The sequence below is a fragment of the Pleurodeles waltl genome, chromosome 5 (assembly GCF_031143425.1).
Source record: "Pleurodeles waltl isolate 20211129_DDA chromosome 5, aPleWal1.hap1.20221129, whole genome shotgun sequence".
In the NCBI taxonomy this organism is placed as follows: Eukaryota; Metazoa; Chordata; class Amphibia; order Caudata; family Salamandridae; genus Pleurodeles; species Pleurodeles waltl.
In genome coordinates, this window is record NC_090444.1 from 1,036,447,381 (window position 1) to 1,036,472,254 (window position 24,874).

The window sequence follows — 24,874 nt, forward strand, 5'->3', positions numbered from 1 at the left end:
GGATGGGAAGAGGCAGGTTGCTGATATCTTCCCCGAAAGGAAGAGGAGGAAGAGCCACGCCCAAATCCACGAAACCTCCTGAAAAATCTGGAAGAGGCCGTGGAAGAAGGAGCTTGGAGCCCTAACGACTTAGCCGTGGCCCTGCTTTCCTTAAAACGTTCCAAGGCCGAATCAGCCTTGGCTCCAAACAGTTTGTCCCCATCAAACGGGAGATCCAACAATGTGGACTGTACATCCGCAGAAAAGCCCGAGTTACGGAGCCAGGCCTGTCTCCTTGCCACCACAGTTGTGCCCATTGCTCTGGCTACCGAGTCGGTGGTATCCAGTCCCGTCTGGATAATCTGGGTCGCAGCAGCCTGGGCATTTGAAACAAGATCCAAAAGACCCTGGGGAAGCTCTGTAAATGATGAGGAAATGTCATCCATCAGAGCATGAATATACCTCCCCAGGATACAGGTTGCATTGGTGGCTTTTAACGCCAGACTGCAGGACGAAAAAATCTTCTTGGACTGCGCCTCTAGTTTCTTAGAATCTCTGTCCCCAGGCACCGTCGGGAAAGAACCAGGAGCTGATTTGGATGAACAGGAAGCCTGCACCACCAAGCTCTCCGGCGTAGGGTGTCTAGATAGAAAACCAGGGTCAGTCGGAGCCGCCCGATACCTCCTGGCCACGGCTCTGTGAACTGCTGGGGAAGATGCCGGCCTCTTCCACACCTCTAACACCGGATCCAGCAGAGCGTCACTAAATGGCAAAAGAGGCTCCGCCGCAGCTGAGGCCGGATGTAGCACCTCTGTTAAAAGGTTTTGTTTAGCCTCCACCACCGGCAAAGGCAGGTCCAAAAAACTAGCTGCCTTCCGTACCACTGCATGAAAGGAAGCAGCCTCCTCAGTGTATTCTCCCGGGGACGAAAGATCCCACTCAGGGGAAGTGTCCAGCCCACTGGCCGACTCCAGACCACGCAGCCCATCACCCGAGTCCTCTAGCTCTCCTTCCTCCAGGGCTCGTTGGTACTCCTGCTCCTCTAATACACGGAGAGCACGTCTCCTCGAATGAAGCCTTTGTTCAATACGCGGAGTCGACAATGCCTCCGCCGAAGTCGAAGATCGGCGCCGATCTTCAGAAGCCACCGACGCCGCGTCCGGCGCCACAGGTAACGGGATGGAAATCCCCGGGGCCAATCCTTCTGAAGCCACCAGAGCGGCCACCGGCGCCGACACTGGCGCCGAGCCCACGTTCCCAAAAGGGAGAAAGGGCATAAAGGGTGCCGGCCGAAGAGGCGCAGGATCACCCAATGAAAAGGCCAAAGGCCCAGCCGGAGCACCCCCTGGAGCCATCTGTTGGAAGATGGCATACATCGCATTCAAGAATGCGGAACTATCGGCTCCAGGGGTGGGAAAAGCCGGATACTGGGGTGCCTGTCTCGGAGGCGACCCCGACGCCGGCCTCGACGTCTGCAACGCCGGAGAAAACACCTGAGGCTCCAAAACCTCAATCACCGACGCCTGTCCAGGTGAAGTTGGAGACGCCGGAGAGGGCAACGGCATCGAAGGATGCGGCGTAACCGTGGGACTGATCTCCCATGTCCTTCGGCGCCGATCCGAAGACCTGGAACGAGTCTCCTTCGAATGACGCCGAGATTCTCTACGGCGCCGGGAGTCTCGATGACGCCGATGTCTTGGAGAAGAAGACTTCTTGTGATGCTTCTCCTTCGATTTCGCCATAAACAGCTTCGCCTCACGTTCCTTGAGGGCCTTTGGATTCATGTGCTGGCATGAATCACAAGTCGAGACGTCGTGGTCGGAGCTCAAACACCAAAGGCAATCGGAATGAGGATCCGTCACCGACATCTTGCCTCCACACTCACGACAAGGCTTGAATCCAGACTTTCTCTGCAACATTATTACCACAGCGAAAGACTACGCAGCAAAAATACACTGTAACCACAAAAGTAACAGTTGCTCCCTCGAAGATAACCGTTTCGAATGCACGGAAAAAAGGGAACTGACGTCCGCACGTCGTCGAGGACCTCTTATTGCCTGTATGACGTCAGACGGCGTCGCGTGGGCTAGAGTGACGTCCTCGTCGACGTGCAGAGACTAGTAAGAAGATTTCCGTCGAATGCTGGCGCCATGGGAGTATTCATTAGGTGAGGAATCCACAGGTAGTTGTATCCATCAGAAACACAGTGTCAGGGTCATGTCAGTTTGTATTGGGCATAAAACAATGTCAAAACAACACGGCCATGTGCCACATGCTGTTGACAATGGGTACAGTCAATGCTGGTCCAAGCATGTATTTGCGATAAGAGGGGGCAGGAGAGGGCAGGCAAGAGGGAGTTTGAGTGTGAGAAAGGCTTATCCAAAATGAAAATAAAAAAATCACATCCTGCCCCCACAACCTGATGGGCACAAGGCTGAACTCTGAAGATTTTGGCCAGAGGCGGAATGTATGCAGTGCATAGCTGAAAGCCTCGTCAAAAGACAACACAGTACAGACAAAGCACAATAAACAACAGGCACAGAGAGCAGAACAATACCCTTTACTCACTGCACATAGGGAACGGGCACACACCATGGCCAGAGGATACATAAGGCAAAGTAAGAATTACATCATGAAAAAAGAACCAACCGTAACTTTCTTACAGTTATAGTTGCTTGCCAAGAAGACAAAACATGGCGTTTATCAATAATCTGAAAACCACTGAAACTTAACAGCTACCATGAGCTGCACAACATAACCCTGTGGAATCGTCACTACAAATCCCTATTGGTGGGACACAGTAGGAAAGAAATATCTTTAGAAAGTGATGAGTGTCTATAGTTTTCTCAGTAAGCTTTGGTGATGGCGATATTAAAGAGATCTGGACCAGTTCAATAAAGAGGCATTCTAAATGTTCAAAGACTTAACAATACGAACTAGATAAAGCCTCATATAATTTACATGGTCCTGTCCCTCTTTAGGAATTAATTTGTAACACAGAGACTCTCTAATACACAAGTGGTGGAGTTTTTTGATTGCCTGATGGGAGACAATAAAACAGAGGTTTTCAAATGGCACTAGCCTAAACAATGATTCAAGTACTCTGAATTTGAATTTGACACACAATTGCTAAAATGTTGGGACACTGAATTACAGTGAACGTACTGATGTTATTGTTGGGGTTTCAGTCAGAAGTAGGCGTATCTAGGTATTCTAAAATACTTGCTACAATATTTCAATAAAGTAACCGTCACTTAGGATAAACTGTCTCAGAACTACAAACATATCTACTGTCCTTATGAAACAAATACACAAAGGATAAATTTGAACATCTCTCGGGCCATGAATGAGACACTTCAATATTCAGACAGAAGAATTAAACATATAGGTACAGGGTGTACAAGGTGCACTGGTGGATAAAGAGAGAAGAGAGTGCGGTATTCGTAAAATACATTACAAGAGACTCATTACATGATCTAAAAATACATTAGTACTAAGTTTGTGATAAATGTAGCAAGTACTTTGCTATTTCTGACTATGTTTGGTTTGATGATCATTGCATGTTTGCTGCACCATGTGTTTAGAAAAAGGCCAGTCACCTAATCTTCCTGTAGAGGGTCAAACGAAATTCTTACCTAATTTGAATCACTGCCTCCGCAGATAATCATTTGTTGCATAATTGCACATTTTAGATTAAAGAAGAGAACTTTGAATGGATATAGCTCTCTCATGATAGTGAACTATGGCTACATTCTACATGTATTCATTGTTGTGAAAGAAAGTGGTTATACAATCATGCGAGCAAGGGAATTTCCTAGTTGCATGAAAAGGGGAAACAACTGCATTCTCCTCCTTTGATTAACTTAATTAAGAATTCACCAATATAGAACTTGTCCGCGTGAAAGTGGGATTACCTTTTTTGGCAGCAGATCTTCAACCTGTGAACAAACGGTTATTGAAAGCCATCTGTAGCAAGTTGACATGGTAGAGCATAAGTATCTTATTGATACATTGTAAGTACATGTGTGAAATAGGGCTTTTTAACGCAACTTGTCAGATAGGATTCACTGCAGCTAGAGTACGACTGCTTGCAATTAATTCTCTGGAAACTCCTCTGTTAGCTTATGGTGCCAATAAAGGCTCTGTATCCTTTGATGAAAGGTCCTTTCATGGTAGCCATGACACCTACAGTGTAGGACTTTCCCTATACATTTGATTTGCCAGAGAAAGTGTATCCATCAAACAGCTCATGAATTACCTTTTTTTAACATGCTTGCATGCACATTCTCCTAACCATTCCATTTACTCAACATCTGAAAGTGTGAAGGCGTTCAATAACACACGACAAAGAGACTTGGTTATTGCTCTGGGGATTTTGACTACAGACTCAAGCTCTGAAAACATATATAAGTAAAGGAATCACAGAGCACCTCCATTTCTCTTAACCATGATGCAAGCAAATCCCTGCAATTCATTTGGCAAACTAATGGTGTAGAAGCATATTCTGAGAATGTAATGTACAGGATTTGCTCACCTGTTTCAGTGTTCCAAACATAGGCCATCCCATCCTCACTTCCAGAGAAGAGAAATGTTCCACATGGTGTTAAAGTACTATGGATCTTCTCCCTGTAATTTGTTGCACCAACATATTTCTTCGTGGCCAATCTGGGAACACAAAGAGGATTGCTTAGTTTTTCCATATGCACTCAGCCGAGTGACGTGTAGCAATTCAACATACAATACAAACGAATGCAAATTGTCATACAATTTTTTTTCTTCTGGGAAACTCTTAATAAACAGAAATTATATTGATGTTTCCCCATCACAGAGTAAATTAATCTTGAATAGATTATAGTAGAAATATTAACAATATTCCTAAATAAGTAGCTATTAATATCAATCACCTGACAGCAATAATGCATTACACCTAGAAAAGAGTGGATACAAATCATTTTTGGAATACATTTTAAGCTCAGTTTTGTAATTGTAATTAGACCTACCAGATTAAGGAAACATTTCCTATCTGAAGGTAGTAAAATGGTGCTTTCGGTGACAACGTTCTAAACAGTTTCTAAACCATTAAGGCCCTCATTACAATTTGGGCAGAGTAGGGTGGGTATTTACCACATATGGAATTACTAGTATCCCATAGTGAGATATGTGATCAATATCTCTTATTGAGAGCCACTTTAATTATGTGATTATGAGGCTCTGATGTTTTCCGCATAATCATAGATTTGCAGTATTTGCTGCATAATCCATAATCTGCTGCATAATCTTTAGATTTTAGCAAATAAAGCTCAAAAGTAACTAAAAACACAGCGACACATGTTGCTGCGCAACGGAAGGCCCTTTGCAAATGTTGACTGCTCACCTTTCTGTTGCTTATTGCTGTATTTGGCTATTAAAATTGAACTCCCGAGGTGGAAACAATTCCCGAGCAGTGTTAACAAGTGTAAAAATGACAAAATAATGAAGTAGTGCTATCACAAAATATACCACATTACGCCACATAATTTTATTTTTTTCCTGGCTACATAATTTAGTCAACCCTGCAGCCTAATTTGGCCCACCCCTGGAGCATAATTCCAGTGGCACAGCTCTTATTCTGCAAATGAGGCATAACTCGCAGTTTAAGTTTTTAACCCACTGAATTTCGCACGTTTTGCCTTTTTAGGGGCTTTTTTCCCTTGATAAATTTCTGAAGGTTTGAGAATCCAGAATCTATTCGAGGAAAGCTGCGAGGGTGTTATAATTATCACACAACTCCGATCCCTCTGTAAACATGGATTTGCCGAGGGATCAGGGATTTGCCTTTGATTTATGAGGGCCACAGACATAGGAAGTGAAGCTGTTCAGTAGTAAAACGTTATCAGGCTATGTAGAGAAATACCACAGAAAAATAAGAATCGTTAAAAGGGTTACTTTAGCTTAGGAAAACGTATAACTTTATCTATAAAGTGCACGTTCATGTTCACTACAAGCACCTTATCGGAGGGGAGGAGGACTGCTTCGGGCAGCCAACTAGATAGAGCCGACACAAATGCTGAAGTGCGTCAACAAAAACGTTTGAGTGCTTTTCTGAAAGCCATCAGTAAAGGTAGATTGTTCCATAGCGTAACAGACATGCAGCTAATTGGATTCCAAACAAAAGTGTAGCCACGTACTTTAAGAACTTTTCAATGCGATCTGATTGATCAAAGTCAATACTATATCTTTCAGTGCTTAATTTGTAATACATAAATAAATAAATAAAATAAGTGACATGGCCCTTGCCAGAAGCCCACTGCAGTCTGCACCACCCATTGCCTCGGCCAGCCCTGACAATGATAGCACCAACAACTACAAAATATCACACCCTACAAGTGGGTAATTCATACTATTCCAGGTCCACAAAGATGCAAGAATGGCTTGGCGGTAGAAATTCGTCGTTTTTAATTGATACTGTATATTTAACAACTGTTACTGTGACACCTTTAAGTTATACAAAAAGTGCCACCGTGCAGAAGACTATTATAAGTGCCTGAGTTGACAGGTCATGAGCACTGGAAACCACAAGCTCAAATTAAGCAATGATATCCTCTATACTATACAGTGGACTGTGAAAGCAACTCATTGTTTCATGGGGTGCTATGTTATCAAATTTATGAAAGTCATAAAGCAACCTCACCGCAAAGTTTTGAATTTGCTGTAGTTTTTCAGTCCTAGATAGTCTGTATTGCAATGTTCAATGAGGGTGCAAACACAAGCTGGGATTAACGCTGGCATGTTTCTCAATGGATGAATCAAAGGATCTTCCCTTAGATTTGTAAGGTTTAGAAGCACGAAGCAGTGACGTTGTTGACCTTGGTAGTCATGGAAAGGCTTTCATCAATGCAAACCTAGTTAGATGTAAATTTGGTGGTAGGACTGGGTGCAGTTCCCAGTGAGAGGAGCCGGCTGGAGTCATGCCAGTGGAATTTATTGTAGTCTAACACAAGTTCTGTCTTCCATATTCAGCCAGAGGAATCAGCACTAGCTGTCTCATAACAGTTTAAAAGTTTATCAGGGAGGGGCGAAATCTTCTTTTCCCAGACGAACCAGGGGATGTGTCTCTTTAGCAAACATTGGAGTATACTCTTCTTTCAGCATCCCAATGTTTCCACTATCCGTATGTGACATACGCACATATGTTTTCTATGTTTTTATTATGTGACGTACAAAACAGAAAGATTAAGTTGAAACAAAATATTAAGTGACGTGTCTTATACGTTTTTCTGTAGAGGACAAGTTACTTACCTTTGGTAACGCCTTATCTGGTAGAAACTATATCTAGCTGCAGATTACCTACCTTTGAATTCTCCCCAGATGTCAGACTGGATACCAAAGATTTTTGTGAGCAGTACTCCTGCATACCGGTAGGTGGCATTGATCTGATCTGTGTCCGTCGTCATCCACGCCGGATATGACGCTGCAGGTGCTATATAGGAACCACCCAAACGTAATTTTCTTTTCATGACTTTCCATGCCAGAAGCACATAGCCGTGAAGAACATTGAATACTGGTGTGTCAAAACTAATGCCAAGAAAGGGGAGTCCCTGTCCCTAGAAATTAGTTCTCAAAGCGAGGAGGATGGGTGGGTTGGTATGGGATCTGCAGCTAGATATAGTCTCTCCTTGATAAGGCATTCCCGAAGGTAAGTAACTTGTCCATCAGATAGAGGATTCTAGCTGCAGATTCCTTACCTTTGAATAGATACCCAAGCAATACCATCTCAAAAGGTGGGTCTGCGAACCAAGTTCAAACTACAAAGCCCTGCAGGACAAAATGGGCAAAGTGTCCACTCCTACACACTGGACTGTCCAGGCAGTTATGTTTGGCAAACATATGCAGAGATGCCCATGTGGCTGCCTGGCAGATGAATGCGGACTGGAACTCCGCATGCTAAGGCAGTGGTCACAGCTTTAGCTTGGGCAGAATGAGATTGCTTTTTGGCCAGTGTGGCAGAACTTAATGCAGAGTTAATGCAGAGTGCATCTAGAGATGGTCAGCTTTGCACTGCCTGACATTTCTTTGCACCCATATACCCTACAAAGAGCTGATCATACACCCGGAACTCTTTTGTACAATCAAGGTAGAACCCAATACTCTTTCTGGGATCAAGGAGTGGAGTCTCCTCTACCTTAAAAGAATGTGGGGGTGCATAAAAAGTAGGTAAAGTGATGGATTGGCCTACATGAAAGGACGTGACCACTTTTGTTTGAAAAGAGGGCTAGAGCAAAACTCCACTTTGTCAGAATAGACCAAAAGATAGAGCAGCTTAGATGACAATGTCTGCAGCTCACTCACTCTGCGGGCAGATGTCATTGCCACAAGAAAGGCTGTTTTCAAGGTGAGAAGCCTAAGTGTGGAGAAGCTTGAAAGGAGCGCACATGTGAAAGGTCAGACCCATCTTGAGATCCCAATGGGGCATAATGAATGGGTATGGAGGGAAAACATGTGTAAGACCTTTGCGGAACCTATGTACAATAGGTAACTTAAACAAAGAAGGATGATCAGGCAACCACAAAAAACAGAAATAGTAAACAAATATCCCTTAGGAGTGCACAGAGCAGAACCCTACTGGGCAAGGGAAAGGATGAATAACATGACCTAAGAGAGAGGGGCAGAAAGGGGGGTCAAAAGACTTGTCTGGGCACCATGCCACAAATATCTTCCAATGACAGGCATAGACAGTTTTGTTAGAGGAATGCCTGACCGCCAAGATTACGTTAAAATCTTTGGTAGGAATGTCAAAAGCTGTTAACTGCTACCGCTAAATCTCCATGCGAGAAGGCTAAGAGTGGACAGGTTCGGGTGGAGAACATTTTCCTGCTGCCGCAACATTAGATCCTCCCGAAGGGGCAGTCTGATAGGATCAATGATGGACATGCCTAGCAGCACGGATATCAAACTCACCTCGCCCAGTCCAGAGCCACCATGATTACATGGGACCGTTGTTTTTTTTTTTTTAAGTGCATTTATTGAGTTTTACAAATATTAACACAAATACACAACTGAACATCAGATGTCTTCCTTCTGACAGTATCAATGCTAAGTCGAAATCGTACATATCATATGAATTGCCCATGGTGAGAATAGATATACACATATTGTCTAGAGTGAACTTGCAGGGCAATATACAATGATAACATTGTAAAAGACGATGGCATCAACAGGGAGGAGGGGGGAGGAAGCACTCACACATTTGCATTAGGATCAAATCAGCAGAACTAATAGCTGTGTCACATTCATACTGTATTAAGGATACCATTCAAATAATGAAACAGACAGTGGTGACTTGCGTCTTTTAAGCAGGTGTCTCTTGTTTGCGCTTGGGGGGGCACATATCTGGGAGTCGCGACCTTGCCGGCATCATTTCCCAATATAAATGAAACTGTTCCTGGCAATATGCAGCGTCATTCAGCCAATCAGATTTACTCGGGGTTCCCCTCTGACTGCATCTCATCTCCAGCCTATGCTTGGCCAGCAACAGTAGCATACCAACCAGTTTCCTAACGTCACCTGAAAAACCCTTCACATATCCCAAGAGGGCAACAGGGTGGTGTGGGGATCACAGTCTCAGCCACAGCATCAACTACGTTGAACCCCTCCCTCCAGTAATTCTGAATATTAGGGCAGTCCCAAGCTGCATGTCAAAAAGCATCCAGAGCTCAGCACCGCTGGTAGTGCCAGTCAGGGCGGAGACGCATGCAGTAAAGACGCCAGGGGTATAGTATATCTGATGCAAGAATTTAAAATGGATCAAGCGGAGTCGATAATTTGGGGAGAGTGTTCAGATATGTGTGTAGCAATATTTCCAGTTAGCGTCCCGGAGTTGCATGCTCAGGTCACGCTCCCATAACGCCCTGGCATCAGGGGGCATGGCAGGGGCAGTGGAATGCATAGCGGCATGCAGTCGGGTACTCAATCTGCGCGGTGACTGGGAAGTACAGAGCACCTCCAAGGTCTGAAATACCAGCGGGGAGGCCGGAAACTCGGCATGTCGTGCCCGCACGGCAGCTGGAAATAGTTGAATCTGTACACTGGACCATTATAGGGCTCTTGAAGTGCGAGGTCAGGAGTAATGAATTGGCATTCGGGGTACCATGAGCCCATGGTGACAAGCTGCATCTTTTGAAGCCTTGCGCTCATGCCTACTTCTCAAGGGGCATCAATGGTGTGTACATAATGCATGTGCCCAGTAGTTTTTGATCTTTTTGAGAACTCTGAGCAGAAATGGTATGGGCGGGAAGGCGTACAGGAAGCCTGAACTCCACTTGTGACGAAAATCATCTCCGAGCGATTGCTGCCTCGGAAACTTACACACAAAACTGCTTACACTGCACGTTTTCTGCAGAGACGACCAGATCTAACCAAGTCTCGCCCCACTGATGAAAGAGACTTTGCGCCACCTCCCGGTGGATACACCATTCATGATCCAATAGACATTTTCAACTGCTTTGGCGTTCAGAGACCCAGAGAGATCTTTAACCACCAGGGAAATGCCCTGATGTGCCAGCCACGTCCGGAGCCACTTGACAAACGGTCCATGATTCCACCCAGCCCGGCTTGTTGCAGAACCTCATGGTGGTGGTACTGTCCATGAACTTCTGCACCATCTTTCCCCTGATACAGGGAAGAAAGGCTTTCAATGTCAGTCAGATCATACAAAGCTCCAGCATGTTGGTGTGGAGTCCATTTCCACCAGATACCAAATGCCTCTGATCTCCACCTCTCAGAGGTGGCCGCCCCATCCCAGAAGTGACACATCTGTCACTACTGCCAGATCTAGGTGGAGAAGGGAAACAGATCTGTCTCTAACCCAATCACCGTTTGTTAACCACCACAGCAGATCTTGTGCAGTTCCCTCCGAGATCTGGACTATGTCGGAGAGATTGCTCTGATGCTGCCTCACTAGCACTTCAGGTCCCAATGCAGCGCCTGCATATGCTGTCAGGCATGAGCCCCAGCAGCCTCAGAGTCACTCTCACTGAAATCCAGGATAGAGGCTGAAACACCGGTGTCATGGCCTGAATATCCTGGACTCACCGCTCAGGAGGATATGCCCAAAACTGCACTGTGTCCAGAACAGCTCAGATGAAAGGGAGAGTCTGAAAGGGAGCCAGGTGTGACTTCAGCAAATTTATAGTGCACCCTTGTGAATGCAGGAGGCCTGCCGTAGTCTGGAGGTGGAAGATGACCGCACAGAGCGAACTCGCCTTCAACAGCCAGTCATCTAAATAAGAGAGGCCTGAGACCCATGATCTTTGCAAATGAGCTGTAATCACTGCCATCACCTTGGTGAACATCCAAGGGGCGCTGGTAAGGCAAAAGGGGAGCATGGTGAACTAAAAGTGCTTGAGGTCCACCGTGAACTGCAATTGACATCTGTGGGCAGGCAGGACGGGGATGTGAAAATAAGCGTCCTGCAAGTTAAACGCTACCATCCAGTCTCTTGGGTCCTGGGTAGATAAGGCCTGAGCGAGCCAAAGTGGGCATTTTGAACTTCTCCTTCTTGAGGATGAGATTGAGGGATCGTAGATCTAGGTTAGGACAGAGACCCTTGTCCTTTTTGGAGACCAGAAGGTAGCGGGAAGAACAAATTACTTATCTTCGGTAACGCCTTTTCTGGTAGAGACATAGGCTAGCCGCAGATTCCTTACCTTAGAATTCTACCAAGGCACCAGACTGGATAGGGAAAAACTTTTTAGCAGTACCTCTGTACGTCGTCTACCGGATATGACATCGACAGAGTCCATATAATCCGGCCTCCGACGTGCTGACATCAGTTTCTTCAGTGACAAGAATCCACGCAACAATACGGAGACACCACAGAAACTGGCAATGGAACAGTGTGCCAAAAAGAGAAAAAGATGTAATTGTAAATTACCACCACTGAATGGAAATGCTTGGTAGGATGAGACCAAGCAAGGGATAGTGAGGTAAAATAAAGTAGTTTGCAGAATGGGGAGGACTGGTGGGTCGGTAAGGAATCTGTGGCTAGTCTGTGTCTCTACCCATTAAGGCGTTACCGAAGGTAAGTAACTTGTTCATACAGACAACTAGCCGCAGAATCCTTACTTTAGAAAAGATACCAAAGCAATTTGAATCCAGGAGGTTGGCCTGCTAACACATCCCACCCAATCCTTACAAATAAGGGCAACCGATCTAACTGAAGGCGGAGTAGACCGGCACACATGGAGACAAAGGTGAGAAAGAACATTCGTCCCACCAGAAAAATAGTGGGAGACCACAAAACCTTGCAAGTAGACATGGAATGCCATGGAGAGCATAGCATATGGCAACGAAAAATGAATCGTAGACAACATTCAAGAGACAAATAAACATGTATAGTCCTAAGGTAGGAGCTGTACCCATAAAAGGGCTAAGGACCAAGGTAAAAGACCACAGCAAAAATCACTGACGTTGAATTCCAGATTTGGATCTGAACAGCAGACCTGTAGGAGAGTGCAAGGTCAAAGCAAATGCATATAGCTTAGACTACCGCTCTGAGGAACAGAACGAAATATGGCCAGAGAAGAAAAATGCCAATATATATATATTAACTACTTCCAAAGGAAGAAACTAACAAGGTCCCTATAGTGAACAGCCATCATAAAAAGTTGGCTAAAAGCCTAAAGCAAGTGCTCCTAAGAGCAGGAAACTGAAAACGACTTTCACATGAGGAACCCCATAGACAGCATATCTCTTAGGCGAAATGCCTATATGCATAGACAACAAAAAAAACCTCTCCAAGAGGAATGCGACCAAAACAGGGTCACTAGACATAATTAAATATGCCACCGACATTTGGAAAAAGAACGCACACCTGCAGACGCAGGAACACAAACTAGGGCACTAGGCAGTGTGAATATAATATATAATAATAAGAAAAGACACCTCCAATGAGCAGGAACACGTCACTGGGTGCCACACTGGAAGTAAGAAGCGCAGTGCCCATAAGGGTGGTATAAAGAAGCAACAGGGGAATAAAAACGCCCCCAGAACAAAGGAAGGAAACCAATACAGATTTGGAAGACCCTCCTGTACCACAAGGAGGCTTCAAGACTGAGTGGCACCATGAGCGTCTCTAAGGCGGTGTAAAGCTGAGTCGGCATGCACACCAAAAAGTCATGTGCAATCAAAAGGCATGTCAAGTGATGATGTCTGCACAGCCTCCGAAAAATTAGGACGACGTAACCATGCCTGCAGATGTAGAGCCACTGAAAAGGCCATAACCTTCCAACAGAATTGGTGGTATCCATGCCACGTGTGATACTAGGCTTGGCACCTTGCTGACCATCCAGTACTAAGGGAATTAGACCATTCCTTGCCTCCTCAGGTATAGAAGGCAAAACGTACTCCACCGAGTCCCACAAGACATGGGAGAAGCGAGCAAGGACACACGAAGTGTTGTCTGAACTCAGAGCTAGATGTAGCCAAAATCCACCTATCGAAAGCATCCAGCTGCCTGGCCTCTCGCTCTCAAGGTACAGGAGGGACATGAGTAAGACTGTGCAGTTAAAGCAGTTTGCACCACAAAGCTTTGAGCAGTTGGATGCTGACGGAGGCAAGATGGATCCTCTGGGGTTGGTCACTGTCTATGTGAACTAGAGAATTCCATATGGGGGCAGATTCCAGCTGGGCCCAAACCCCCAAGAGGATATCATAAAGGGCCTCGGAAGGACCGACTTTACAAAAGACTGGTCAGGTTGTAAGATATCAAGTAAAGGGTCCATGGACAATTGAACAGTAGGAAGTTTTAAGTTCAATAAGTCCGAAACACTCTAACATGTCCGCTAGAGCAGAACTTTCTTCTGAAGCCAACCCAGGGGATGACAGGAAGCTGGAAGCCGGGAAGGAGTCTAGGCCACTAGCTTTGCCCAAGTCAAATAACCAGTTCGATTGTGGAAGCAGAATGGTGTCAGAAATGGAAGGAAGACAATCCAAACCATGCCCCTCCAATTGAGGAACTGGATGGTGGGCCCCTGAAGCCATGGGGCAAGAATCTGAAATAGCCGACTCCATCAGCGCTAAACCCAGCATCGGGAATGACGTCAACCGACGTCGAGTGGGTGAGATCCTTTCTAAGGTAAGGAATCTATAGCTAGTTGTCTTTATCACATTAGCAACCATAGCCTACTTCTGGCACAGGAACGCTCTCTATGTCTCCCCTGACCAAGAAAGCCATAATTTCCTTGCGGAGAAGGGACAAATAATCTTCCGTCATCCAATCATAAGATGGTGGCACGGATGGAGGGAGGGATAGTCTTGAAGGGGAAGGAGTAGCCCCTTCAGACTATCTGCAAAACCCACCTATTTGACGTATGGATTGCCAGCGAAGCAGGTGATGGAGAATCCTGCCATCAACTGGCCCATGGTGGGGGGCGAGTCAGACTAGGAAGGTTTAGAGACAGTTTTGGGAAGGGAGGGGGCAGCAGACTGACCAGACCGCTGTCCACCTGACCCACGAGGTTGGCGGTTCTCTTAGCCATGCAGAGGCTAGGTGGCATCTATGGCACAGTGGCTGACTGGGAATGGGCGAGGTTGGAAACCCGTTCCATAGCTCTGAAACGGAAGAAAAGGCAGACTGGGGAGGATGAGGGTCTGCCACGAGGCCCAAGGACATGGCCGTAGCCCGATAATCCCTGAAGCACTCAAGCAGAGTCTGCCTTGTCTCCAAAGAGACGGATGCCATCAACGGGCATGTCCAACAAAGAAGCCTGGACATCCCCCTAAAGGCCAGATATTCTCAGCAAGGTGTGGCACCTCAGGGCCACAGTCGAAGAAACAACTCTACCTAGTGAGTTGGTTGTGTCATGTCTGCAATGAATTGTGAGCAATGCCAATGATGGATGCTAAGCCGACGCCACCTACCAGTGCGCAGGGGTACTCTTCACAAAAATCTTCAGGATCCAGTCTGACGCCTGGGGAAATTCAAAGGTAAGGAATCTGCAACAAGAAGTCTATCAGATAATACAAATTAGTGGAAATCGTACATGTTTAAACTTCCTTGGCAATCTACATAAACAGGAACTCAATGTGTCTCAATATGTAAATATGTACAGAGGCGCTACAACAAGTTTTGGCAATGAATTTCGACAAATTATTCCCAGGCAAGTATCTTGAGAAAAACTACATTACAGTTTCAGGCCCAACCAGACAGTGGTTCAGTGATGATGGTATGGTGTTATCATTAGAGGGCAAGATTAAAAAAAAAAAAAAAGTAAATGAAAAAAATAATCAGGACATCTGTTCACTATTGGGTACTCCTACATTTGGGACAGATTTCTAAAATAAAGCAGGAATCCTTGGAGGACAATATCTGAAAGATATGAACAATCTTCTGGAGCAGGCTACATTATTTGCAAAACCACCAGTTAATAGAGGTTCTTAGGGGGATCAAGCTGGGCATTGCCAATTATCTGAAATGTTCAGGCATAATAGAAAAGTTGCCACCACCTGTTACTGAAACGCACAATCCTGGTGTGAAAATATTATAATCAGTCTATAGATATGAATGTGAATCCCTGTACACCTCAAGCAAATTACAGTCATCAACATTGCCTCTATGAAGGTGGGTGTGTTCAAGTCAAATATTTTTAAAGAATCCTACAAAGGGGAAATTAAAGTTGACAAATTGGGACATAGAAATATGAATAACAAAGACCTGTGGTGCAGAGGTGCCAGGCAGAAGAAGACAAGGGTTAACATCCCGAGGAAAATGGTTGAAAAAATGCAAATGCACAAAGACCACCTGGAGTCTAGCCGTAGAAATCTTGCATAGCTTTGCCTCACATATGCATACCATGTCTTACAGGGACATGTGGTGGTCTTCCTTCAATACTAAAAAGAAAGAGTTTAATTTCTCATGTCCTGCTAAAGCAGGCGTGCAATTCACCTTTATGCTGTGGAGCAGAATGTGCACCAAGTGGACTGATTTATTCAGTTGTGTAAAAAGCCAAAGAAACACCAATATGAGTACTTCTGATGCCTTTCTTGTGACCACTGATCAATAAATTTAATCAGGAAGTAATGATTCCTGAACCCTCAAAAACGAGGTGAAACGTGTGTAAAGATGTAGTAGTAGATCTGTGTGTAAGTTCTGGTTGTTATGATTAACTGTGAATCAGCTGGAAATAATCTAGTTATGTTCACACAGCTGCAGCTGTGGCAGTCTCTAACTGCAGGTCTAAGACTGGGTCTACTGCATCTCTTGTCAATAGTGATAACTTAAGTTAGGCTTACCGCATGACTGTGAGGCTCACTACAATACACCCACGTGCAACCACAACAAGGTCTCAAGTCAATCTTAACACTTACATGTCTTCAAGATTAGCTAACAAGTGGTGCATAGCCAGGTCCTAGTTACAAGATACAAATTTGGGCACACTTCCAAAAACTGGATCAGTACCTAAACATCCAGGCTTGTAAATAAACAGCTAAATGGATGCCAAAAGCTCACTCATCACTGTATACACCATATTTACCTTCAAAGAAATGTAAACTACTTTAACTTTACTCTGCACACATAAATGGCACATTATTTATCACACCTGCTATATCACATTGAAACATTACTGTATTAGCAGCTGAAGCAAAATAGAAGAAAGTAACATTAATACAGCTAAAATGTACCACACAGTATACTAAGTGAAGTAATAAAAAACAAAGAAATGGAAAGGACAGCATTAATATGAAGATTCGGATTTCCCACTACCAAATAAACACATTTCTAAATCTAGATAATCTGAATGTAAGAGATACTGCACATAGGTGCTACTCACTGGATTACATTAGTCGCACCCAAACAGGGCTACACACACCCACCAGAGGATTGCCACCCTTCCTGACCTGAGCAGTGAATGGTAGCTTTTCCAGGGACCAATTATCTTGGTGATGAAATAGGATATGGATTCATTTATCTTCGTCTTGGAATCCAGAAGAGGACAAGTGAGAAAGAGTATTAAGACTTGACAGCTTCAAGACCATTCATAGAAAACCTTCAGAACAAGAAGACGACCGACTAATAAACCCAATGGCATCACTTAAAAAGATAATTAGGCAGGGCAGAAATCACAAACGAGCAGAGAAACTATTAAATACAAAAGTAAAAAAAGTCAGGCTGAACTCTTCTTTTATTTGCATTCTTGGACACTAAGGTCATGGTGCATCTAATCACATCAGGTGAAATAAGGGAACAGGGGAGGAAATGCCAAGTATGAGTTTGAAATAAAAGTCCTGTACATGAAGAAAAACCAATGCACTAGGACTTACCTTTTTGCTGTCGGAGCAGACAAAACAGTTACTTTATCTGAGGGAAAAATACATTCAAATGTATGAAGAAAGGGCTGCTGTGGCGACAAGAGTACCCAATTCACCTTAGCCCAAGTGTACGCAACACATCCTTCTTGCACATGTATCCAAACCTAACTCTCTGTAAAAGTAAAATCTGTTCAATTTTAATGCTCGTCAATATCAAAACATGTGTGTCATTTATCTTTGGTAGAAAGGTTTGCAGGAGACGACCATTACAGCTCAGGCTTCTAAAGCATTCATTTTGAGCTGGGGATAATCTGGGGACTAATGTTGAGGTCCTTACAGACTCCAACAACTGGGAAAAGAGATTATTACCGAGTACCACTAATAAAGTGTCACTGGCACACCTGCTTATGAGCAGGGGCTGGGTCACATCTCCATTCCCATGTCTGATATGGCAAATGGTGACTATATGGGAAAGAGTTTTCATGAGGGCGCTCCGATGGGTGCTCTTTGACAGAGAACTATGTTTATGGGATCTCCTTCCTTTTTTACACCATTGATGGGGACATGTCCATGGACCAGTGAAGAGAGCATGGATGACCTGAGATCTGTACCTGGGGAGACTTTCATCTCTTTTCAAGAGGCTAGGGACACATATCAACTGGGAGTTGGGCTGTTCTTGCACCACGCATAACTGGAAAACACGGCTCGGGAGGTATGGCACATGTTCCTGGCAGCTCCAGCGCCATCGCATGTACTGGGCATCCTCCTTCGATGGGGTGAGGGAAAACACTTAATCACACTTTTGTAAAAGGCCATTAGGGGAGACCTCACTACTTCCTAGATGAGGGCTCGACAGGCGTGGGTGAAGGAACTAGCTGAACCTTTTATCAACACGGATTGGAACAAGGGGTATGTATTGGTCAGCAAGGTGTCATGCAACAACTGATTCAAGCTCATACACATCAGTTACCTTCATCACATATACATCACCACAGATGCTCTCCGTAAGATAGACCCAGAAAGGGTATCCAGGTGCGGGGAAGCCAGGGCTACCATCCTCCATTTACCTTGGAGGTGTCCCGTGGTGGGTGCATTTTCGGCTCAGGTGGTTTCCCTGATCGAAACTGCTCTCGGGCTGCAGATCCCATTTACACCAAAGGCATGTTTGTTCGGCATAGTACCTCAGCCCGAGGCAGGAAAATGTCCTACAGGTTTAAGCAACTTACTACACTATTGGCCAAAACGCAAGTGGCAACTGACTGGATGGGCACACGTGCCACAGGGCAGTATGGCGGTGAAAGATGTCTTTGAATGGGCGATGGCTGAAGAACAACAGTTCAGGATGTCTAGGGGTGACAAAAGGGCTTTGGATGATTTCGTGGCTTGGGTAGCACGGAAGGAGAAATGTGAAACTACCTGAACTGGTGTGATTGGGAAGAATCAAACTGCGATTCACAATATACGGCATACATTGTCTTAGTTAACTCCTGATTAATGATGCAGATAAGAACTATCTAGACTCCAACTAATTTATAGTGGAAAGAACGATGCTTCATGCTGAGCTTGATATAGAGGACTTCAATGTTTTTTCAGGCAGAGAGCTATTGTTATCGTTTGGCTCTACTCTCGCAAAATGTAATGTATTCATGATATTAATCAAGTGGAAAAATAAAGGTGTTAAAACTAGTGTTGAGGTCCATAGCGGGACAATATCTGTACCAAGAGAAATCTGTTACAGGACATTTTTTTTTTAAATAAGTGCATCACTTAACAACATAAACACAGCATGAACCAAATTTCACATTTGTTAAAGGAAAACACAAGAACTAAGGTAGCAGGCATGGTGTAAGGAAATGCCTCCTTGGCATGGTTACCCCCTGACTTTTTGCATTTGCTGATGCTAAGTTATGATTTGAAAGTGTGCTGGGACCCTGCTAACCAGGTCCCAGCACCAGTGTTCTTTCCCAAAAACTGTACCTTTGTCTCCACAATTGGCACTACCCTGGCACTCAGGTAAGTCCCTTGTAACTGGTACCCCTGGTACCAAGGGCCCGATGCCAGGGAAGGTCTCTAAGGGCTGCAGTATGTCTTATGCCACCCTGGTGACCCCTCACTCAGCACCTGCACACTGCCTCACAGCTTGTGTGTGCTGGTGGGGAGAAAATGACTAAGTCAACATGGCACTCCCCTCAGAATGTCATGCCAACCTCACACTGCCTGTGGCATAGGTAAGTCACCCCTCTAGCAGGCCTTACAGCCCTAAGGCAGGGTGCACTATACCACAGGAGAGGGCATATGTGCATGAGCACTATGTCCCTACAGTGTCTAAGCAAAATCTTAGACATTGTAAGAGCAGGGTAGCCATAAGAGTATATGGTCTGGGAGTTTGTCAAACATGACCTTCAAAGTTCCATAATGGCTACACTGAAAACTGGGAAGTTTGGTATCACACCTCAGCACAATAAATGCACACTGATGCCAGTGTGCAATTTATTGTAAAATACACCCAGAGGGCATCTTAGAGATGCCCCCTGAAAACATACCCGGCTTCCAGTGTAGGCTGACTAGTTTCTGCCAGCCTGCCACACACCAGACATGTTGCTGGCCACATGGGGAGAGTGCCTTTGTCACTCTGTGGCCAGAAACAAAGCCTGTACTGGGTGGAGCTGCTTCTCACCTCCCCCTGCAGGAACTGTAACACCTGGCGGTGAGCCTCAAACTGCCTGTAACAAGGTATCCGACGCCTGGAACCAACACTGCACCCGCAGCCCCCAGGACCTGAAGGAACCGAACTCCAGTGCAGGAGCGACCCCCAGGCGACCCTCTACCTAGCCCAGGTGGTGGCTACCCTGAGGAACCCCCCTTGTGCCTGCCTGCATTGCTGCATTGTTGAAGAGACCCCCGGGTCTCCCCATTGCTTTCTATACAAAACCTGACGCCTGTTTGCACTCTGCACCCGGCCGCCCCTGTGCCGCTGAGGGTGTACTTTCTGTGTCTGCTTGTGTCCCCCCCGGTGCCCTACAAAACCCCCCTGGTCTGCCTCCTGTGGATGGGGGTATTTACCTGCTGGCAGACTGGAACCGGGGCACCCCTGTTCTCCATTGAAGCCTATGTGTTTTGGGCACCTCTTTGACCTCTGCACCTGCCCGGCCCTGAGCTGCTGGTATGGTAACTTTGGGGTTGCCTTGAACCCCCAACGGTGGGCTACCTTGGACCCAACTTTGGACACTGTAAGTGTTTTACTTACCTGTGAACTTAACCTCTACTTACCTCCCCCAGGAACTGTTGATTTTTGCACTGTGTCCACTTTTAAAATAGCTTATTGCCATTTTTGCCAAAACTGTACATGCTATTGTCTTGAACCTGTGGTTCTTAAAATAAACTAAGAAAATATATTTTTCAATATAAAAACCTATTGGCCTGGAGAAAGTCTTTGAGTGTGTGTTCCTCATTTATTGCCTGTGTGTGTACAACAAATGCTTAACACTACCCTCTGATAAGCCTACTGCTCGACCACACTACCACAAAATAGAGCATTAGAATTATCTCTTTTTGCCACTATCTTACCCCTAAGGGGAACCCTTGGACTCTGTGCACTATTACTTACTTTGAAATAGTATATACAGAGCCAACTTCCTACACACGGCTATACTTTAAAAAGGATTTAAAAACAAAGACCGAAAAGACACCATGGAGGGGGCACACGTTAATTTATCAATCAGCCAAAAAGGAACAAATAAACACCAAATTAAGAACAGCCTCTCTTCAGGGAATACCTGAGCAAATGAAGATCAGGAAGGAGAAAGTCATTCGGAAGACACCAGAAAGAGTCATATTCCAAGTCTGATCACTTCCCCACATTCCTTAAAGAAGTCTCCTACTGCGTCAATGTGCTAGAAAAAAAAAAATACTTTCCCTTTCTGTTGTGCAGGAAGTGAGCCAGACCAAGGCCGATACCCCTATGTCCAAAAGTGATCTTCTCACCTCCTTTGCATTATCTCAAAAAGAGAAAAGGAAAGAACTTGAGTCTTTATTTAACACTTCTTTTAGCCTGATAGCTTATCTCGACATAAATCCCGCCTGGCATTCTTCTGCAAGTATCAATAAGGGTGTCTTAAATGCTATGACTCAGAAAATTGTAGAATGTCTGCATTTATGAGAACAAATAATCTACGTCGGTATAGTAGGTAAATACCTTAAGTTGTTTTTTGTTTCTCCTCTCGTTCCGATGCTGAACTCTGCTGTTGGCGGCAAACTGGACAAGGCGCTACTCCAGAAGGATGCCAACAGGTAAGTTCTTTGCTGGAGTTCTCAGGTTTCTGGACACACCAATCGCTGAGTTAGAGTGTGGTTTACATTGTAGGGTATGTATATCCTTCTTATTCCAAGATTCCCGCCAAGAATGATGGTGACTCAGGTTACCGTTACAGTCATCCAAGAACCCAAGACTTCTATCAGTTAGGGAGAAGGAGCTTAACCATCCTGGGGCAAAATGGGACCAGCACAAAGTCCTCCGATCTCGGGTGAGGGTGGGAGTGCTACTTCAGAATTAAAGCACCAGTGGACGGAGGAGTGATAGCACCTGTGTTTGTGAGCAACTAGAAGAAGGACATGTGATGCACTCATGTACATGATTGTACTGTATTCCACTCTCATGGCACTTTTCAGGTGCTGCGTCACCAGTGACAAACAACATCAAGCCGGTGGAAAATAACAACCATCGAACCCCCATATATTCATATTTGGAAAAGTGTTGGGCTGTTCCCCTACAGCGATGGTGAGGTAATTCAGAGTCTGCAAGTACATGGTCTATCATGGGACCTCAGGACGGGATTTGAAAACAATGGTAATACATCTGAAAGCCACAGCTTTGGATCAGATGACATGAAGAAAGGAGCATCTACTTTTTAGAAAAAGCTTTGCAGATCCCACAACAGCTTTGGGGTAATGGGCCAAGCATTAAGGGATTGGGGGAAAAAAAGTCATATTCTTCCTTTATGTAGGGTCTGTTACAAAGAGTCTATTCACCTAATGTGTGAGTAAAGATCTTACTGGATACAATTTCACACAATAAATTGATCGAAACTTCATGAACTGAGATTCTGTAAAGCAAAGCTTTCTTTAGTATATGAAAACTTCCCACAGAAAGGAAAACTTCACTACTGATAACTTACAAGTTTCTTGGCTAGCGTATAGACAAGCTGATTGATTTAGAGTAGCTATTGACTTGAGAAGGAAATTTTATCAGCTAGACATTCAGGTAATAGAAGCCAGGAGCATCCCCACTTTCATACACCTTGTGAACAACCAAAGAATATGCTAAGATTAAGGAAAAGAGGCTGTCTTGATAGTAACTCGACACACCTATATAGTACCACATGTGAGCAGGTCTTAAATAAATGTGGAAGTAAACATAATTAAAGTTTAAATTACAGCTCGATCTTTCTTTCTGAGAGTGGATAGGTAGCACGTTTAAACTTTTTACAAGCAGAAATATCCCTGGCATTTAGATATCTTTCAGAATAAGGAAGTAGTAATTATCAAAGCCCCTCTCTTCTAAATTTCAAAGGCTATCACCAAATGTTATGGCTTGATATGCGTTCTGGGAAAATGCTACTCCCAGAGGCTCTCTCAAAAGTCAGCACAAGATTACTGGCCAAATACTCCTCAAATTCTTAAACTCAATTTTCCCTCATAAAACCCGGACTCTTGCCTCTCTTACATACTGGCAGTGCTCAACCTATATACATTTAAGGCAGTGCTTTCCCACTGCAGTACAGGTAGGATTGCTGTTGGCATGTCACTTAGATCCACATTTATATTAAGTCACAGTTTATTTGTGCTCCTTTCACACCTTTATCTGTCGGTCTCCAAACACACAGCAGCAGGACTAGCTGGTTTAACAATGGCCAAAGCTCTAGTGGAAACAGATGGTTGTTCTATTACTTTTGCAATATCAAAATCTTCCTAAACAGTATGGTTTTCATACACAAGTAGTCTTAACTGAATCTTTTGGGTGGAACAATGAAAAGAAAATTATCTCTGAGAAACTTGTCAATGAACTCCGTAATGTTTTCCTCAGTAATTTCTACAGACAATCTGTCACTGCTTGACACATCTCATGGTGCAATCTGACCAGCAGGCAGCTCAATTTCAAGTAAGTTTTCAAATATCTGTTGTCCTCTTGTCATCACCTGTTAGAGCTATCAATGTTAGGGTGGTCTTCCCCCAAATATTTGCCTTACACTTCCATTTTTTTATCTTGGTTTTGCTTGCCTTAGAACTCCGCACACTTTACTCTTGCTAATCAGTGCTTAAGTGCATGTGCTCACTCCTCAAAACACGATAACCTTGGATTATACTCAATTGGCATATTTAATTTACTTGTAGGTCCCTAGTAAAGTGGCACTACATCTGCCCAGGGTCTGTAAATTAAATGTTACTAGTAGCTCTGCAGTACTGATTGTGCCACCTACTCAAGTAGCACTTTAAACATGCATCAGGCGTGCTGTTACAGTCTGTGTGTGCAATTTTAAAAATGACGTTTTGACCTGGAAAATTAACCCTTTTGCCAGGGCCGAGCCATCCTTTTTAAAACAAATAAGTCACTCTTAGGGTAGGCCATGGACAGCCAGGGCAGGGTGCAGTGTAGTTAAAGTTGTAAATCTCCTTCCATGTTTTTAATGTCCAGCTAGTGAAAAACTCTTAAATTTAGTCCTACCTATCCCACAGATTAACATTGGAGTTACCTTATTACATTTAATAAGCTTTACCTTCCAAATGGGAGCAGGTAACCAGTTTATATTTAGTGTCTGTGGAATTGTAATGAAAAATCCTAACTTATAGTAAAGTCAGATTTTAAATTACAATTTTGAAAAATGCCACTTTTAGAAAGTTGCCATTTTCTTGCCTTAGCCATTTAGTGCCTGTAGCCTGTACCAGGGTCACATGTCGTGGTGTAGCTGATAGTTGAGCTTTGTGTATTCCTCCAAGACAGATACGACAGAGCGTAGGTGTGCCTGGATGGGAGGGAGGAGCTGGGCACAGCCCCACTCACACTTGAATAGGCTGTGTCCTATCTCCACACAAAGGGCTACATACCCCCTGTAGTTAGTTTGGAGCCATGGCAGGCAAGATAGGATGTCTGGGGACTTCAAAAGGACACCTGTAGAAGCCCCCCCACACACACACTTTAAGTCCACAACTAGATGTAAATACTGGACCTCAGACACCACCAATTCAGAACAGTTCTGGACTTGTGGATATTCTGCCAGGAAGAAGGTCTCCTCTGCTGAAAAAAAAAACACTCCGGATTGCTGCACTGCTGCTTTGCTGGATTGCTGTCTTGCAGTGCTGACCTGCTCTCTGCTGTCCTCTTGCCTGGGTGAGAAGGACTGGACCTGCATCTCTTGAACCCAGAGCACCAGAGTGACTCCAAGATTTAGTAGGCTGGCCTCCTGACTTGAGCCTCAGGAACAGAAGTCTCCAGAAACTTTGCTCCTGCACCCGGACTCTGCCATCTGTGAATCTAACCCTGCCAAGTGGTGCCACCCAAGACCTGACACTTGGAAGTGTATCTAGGGTGCTCTGCCAGCTGCCAAGGATCCAG

General features: G+C 44.7%; 1 protein-coding gene across 2 annotated transcripts in view; it reads right to left on the reverse strand.

Annotated features, from left to right (window-relative positions):
• The window catches only part of AHI1 (Abelson helper integration site 1), a 922,284-nt gene that overhangs the window by 514,626 nt on the left and 382,784 nt on the right, over window positions 1–24,874 (reverse strand). For both annotated transcript variants that reach the window (XM_069235204.1, XM_069235205.1), the window contains exon 16: window positions 4,514–4,644. In XM_069235204.1, the coding sequence (XP_069091305.1) occupies window positions 4,514–4,644 (131 nt within the window). The remainder of the gene's footprint in view (window positions 1–4,513; window positions 4,645–24,874) is intronic.